The sequence below is a fragment of the Nicotiana attenuata genome, unplaced genomic scaffold (assembly GCF_001879085.1).
Source record: "Nicotiana attenuata strain UT unplaced genomic scaffold, NIATTr2, whole genome shotgun sequence".
Classification (NCBI taxonomy): domain Eukaryota; kingdom Viridiplantae; phylum Streptophyta; class Magnoliopsida; order Solanales; family Solanaceae; genus Nicotiana; species Nicotiana attenuata.
Genome location: NW_017670436.1, coordinates 238,181 through 241,100, shown reverse-complemented (window position 1 = coordinate 241,100; position 2,920 = coordinate 238,181). Strand labels below are relative to the sequence as shown.

The 2,920-nt window shown below is 45.4% G+C and overlaps 1 protein-coding gene across 1 annotated transcript; it reads left to right on the top strand.

The window, feature by feature from the left end:
* The first annotated feature begins 257 nt into the window (after positions 1-257).
* On the top strand, positions 258-2,571 carry LOC109239371. The gene is made up of 5 exons (XM_019405926.1): positions 258-600; positions 715-846; positions 1,478-1,650; positions 2,023-2,081; positions 2,163-2,571. The coding sequence occupies exons 1-5, from the start codon at positions 258-260 to the stop codon at positions 2,569-2,571; spliced, it is 1,116 nt and encodes a 371-aa protein (XP_019261471.1).
* Positions 2,572-2,920: the final 349 nt, after the last annotated feature.

The following is a 2,920-nucleotide window of genomic DNA, read 5'->3' as shown; positions in this document are numbered from 1 at the left end:
GGATTGCCAACATAGTGATGGTCAAAAAGAAAAATGGGAAATGGAGGATGTGTGTAGACTTCATGGACTTCAACAAAGTATGCCCAAAGGATACGTTCCCATTACCACATATCGACCAACTCATCGACACGACAGCCGAGCATGAGCTGTTGAGTTTTTTGGACGCATACTCGGGCTATAACCAGATACTTATGAAAGAAGAGTACCAAGAGAAAACCACGTTTATCACCCACTGAGGAACATATTGTTATAGGGTCATGCCATTCGGGCTGAAGAACGCAGAAGCAACCTATCAAAGATTGGTCACTAAAATGTTCAAAGATCAATTTGACAAGACCATGAACGTATATATCGACGACATGCTAGTCAAGTCCGTGAAGGCGGAGGACCATATTGACCATTTGAAGGAAGCTTTCGACATACTGAGATGGTACGAAATGAAACTAAACCTAGAGAAATGCGCGTTTGGTGTAGCTTCGGGGAAGTTTTTGGGTTTCCTAGTGTCACAATGGGGGATCGAGGTCAACCCAGACCAAATTAAAGCCATCGAAGGGATACCAGGGCAACTAACTACTAAGAAGGAAGTCCAAAGCTTAACTGGTCGAATCACCGCCCTATCGAGATTTATCTCGCAGTCATCCGACATATGTCATATATTTTTCAGCATACACAAAAATGATAGCGACCTTGAGTGGATGTTCGAGTGCGTATAAGCTCTGGGAGAGCTAAAGTCGTATCGATCATCACCACCTCTACTATCAAAGCCCGAACCAGGGGAACATCTCCTCGTCTACCTGGACGCCTCCAAAGTGGCAGTAAGTGCACTTCTGATCCGAGAAAGTAAAGGTATGCAGTCTCCCATTTATTACGTTAGCAAAAAATTCATCGACGTCGAAACGAGGTACCCACACCTCGAGAAGCTGGCCCTGGCACTAGTCATAGCTTTACGAAAGCTTAGACCCTATTTCCAGTGCCACCCTATCTCGGTCGTCACCACTTTTCCTCTGAGAGGCATTTTACACAGACCCGAATTGTCGGGGAGGCTGGCCAAGTGGGCCATCGAGCTAAGCGAGCACGACATCACATATCAACTGTGAACAACGATAAAGTCTCAAGTGCTCGCCAACTTTGTCGCAGACTTTAGCGCAAAGATAATGCCTAAGGTCGAGAAGGAAGCCATCCAAGCTTCACTCCAAACAAAAGACCCCTAGGTCCTGCACACCGACGACGCATCCACCGCTTCTAGATCCGGACTAGGACTCGTACTCGAGGTCCCTACCAGTGAAGTAATTCGCCAATCCATAAGATTCCCGGATATGACTAACAATGAGGCCGAGTATGAGGTCATAATTGCAGGATTGGGACTAGCACTCATGTATGGGCCGAAGCGGTTGAAACTCCATTGTGATTCGCAGCTTGTAGTCAACCAAGTCATAGGACTTTCCAAATTAAATAACAAAGGTTACAAAAATATCAGACCGAGATCTACAAGCTGCTGCTCAGGTTCGTCGAATGCCTGCTCGGCCAGATCCTGCATGCTTGGAACGCCGAAGCGGACGGCCTCGCCAAATTAGCCGCAGCCACCAAAGCATCATAACTGGGGATAAAAGTGTAGTCCACCTCCTCAATTCCTCGCCAGACCAAATCGAGGTAAGATCTATAAGTTTAACTTGGGATTGGCTCAATCGTATCATCACTTACTTGGAGGACGACACACTCCCAAGCGACAAAAAGAAAGCCAAAAAACTAAGAATGCAGGCAGCCAGATACAACCTCCTCCATAGTGAATTATACAAAAGAACATTTGGGGCCCTTTGGCAAAATATTTGGGTCTGAACCAAATCTAGCTCGTCCTCGAAGAAGTCCATGAAGGCCATTGTGGCACCCATTCCGGTGATCGAGCACTCATTAGGTGTCTCATACAGGTGGGATACTACTGACCCTCCATGAAAAAAGATGACTCAGAATTTGTGAAGAAATGTGAGCAATGTTAGAAATACGCCCCAATAATTCACCAAGCAGGTGAACATCTCCACTCAGTCACCTCTCCGTAGCTGTTCATCAAGTGGGGAATGGATATCGTGGGCCCCCTCCCAGCAGGACGAGGTATATACAATTTCTTTTGGTTTTAACTGACTATTTTTCTAAATGGGTGGAAGCAGTAGCGTTCACCCAAATACGCGAATAAGAGGTAATCACCTTCATATGGAGAAAAATCATCTGCCGATTCAGCTTATCCAAGAAATCAGCTACGACAACGAACCTCAGTTCATGAAAAAGAAAACCGCCGAATTCTTTGAGAAATGGCATATTAAGAGGATACTTTCAATCCCGTATCACCCAACGGGTAACGGGAAGGCAGAATCCTCTAACAAGTTCATATTAAACATCATGAAGAAAAAGCTCGAAGACGTCAAGAGACCGTGGCCGGAATTACTCCCAGAAGTATTATGGGCATATAGAACCACCCCGAAGACAAGCACAGGGGAGACAACCTACTCTCTGGTCAAAGGGACCGAAGCAGTCATACCAGTCGAAGTTGGAGAACCCAGCCTAAGGTACTCCCACTAAATCGGTACAAGTAATGACGAGAGTAGAAGGCAAGAACTTGATGAGATCGACGAACGAAGAGATATGGCATACATAAGGATAGTCGCCCAAAAGCAGTAAGCGGAACATTATTACAACAAGAAATCAAAGGTCCGGTAGCTCAAAGTCAGGGACTACGTACTCAAAGCCAAAACTCAAGCAAGCAGAGATCCATATGAAGGCAAACTGGGAACAAACTGGGATGGCCAGTACAAAATTACAGCCAAAGCGAACAAGGGTTCGTTCCTACTAGAGACAATGGAAGGAAAACAATTACCAAACAATTGGAACATTTGCCACCACAAATAATTCAACTTCTAAAAAGAAGAGG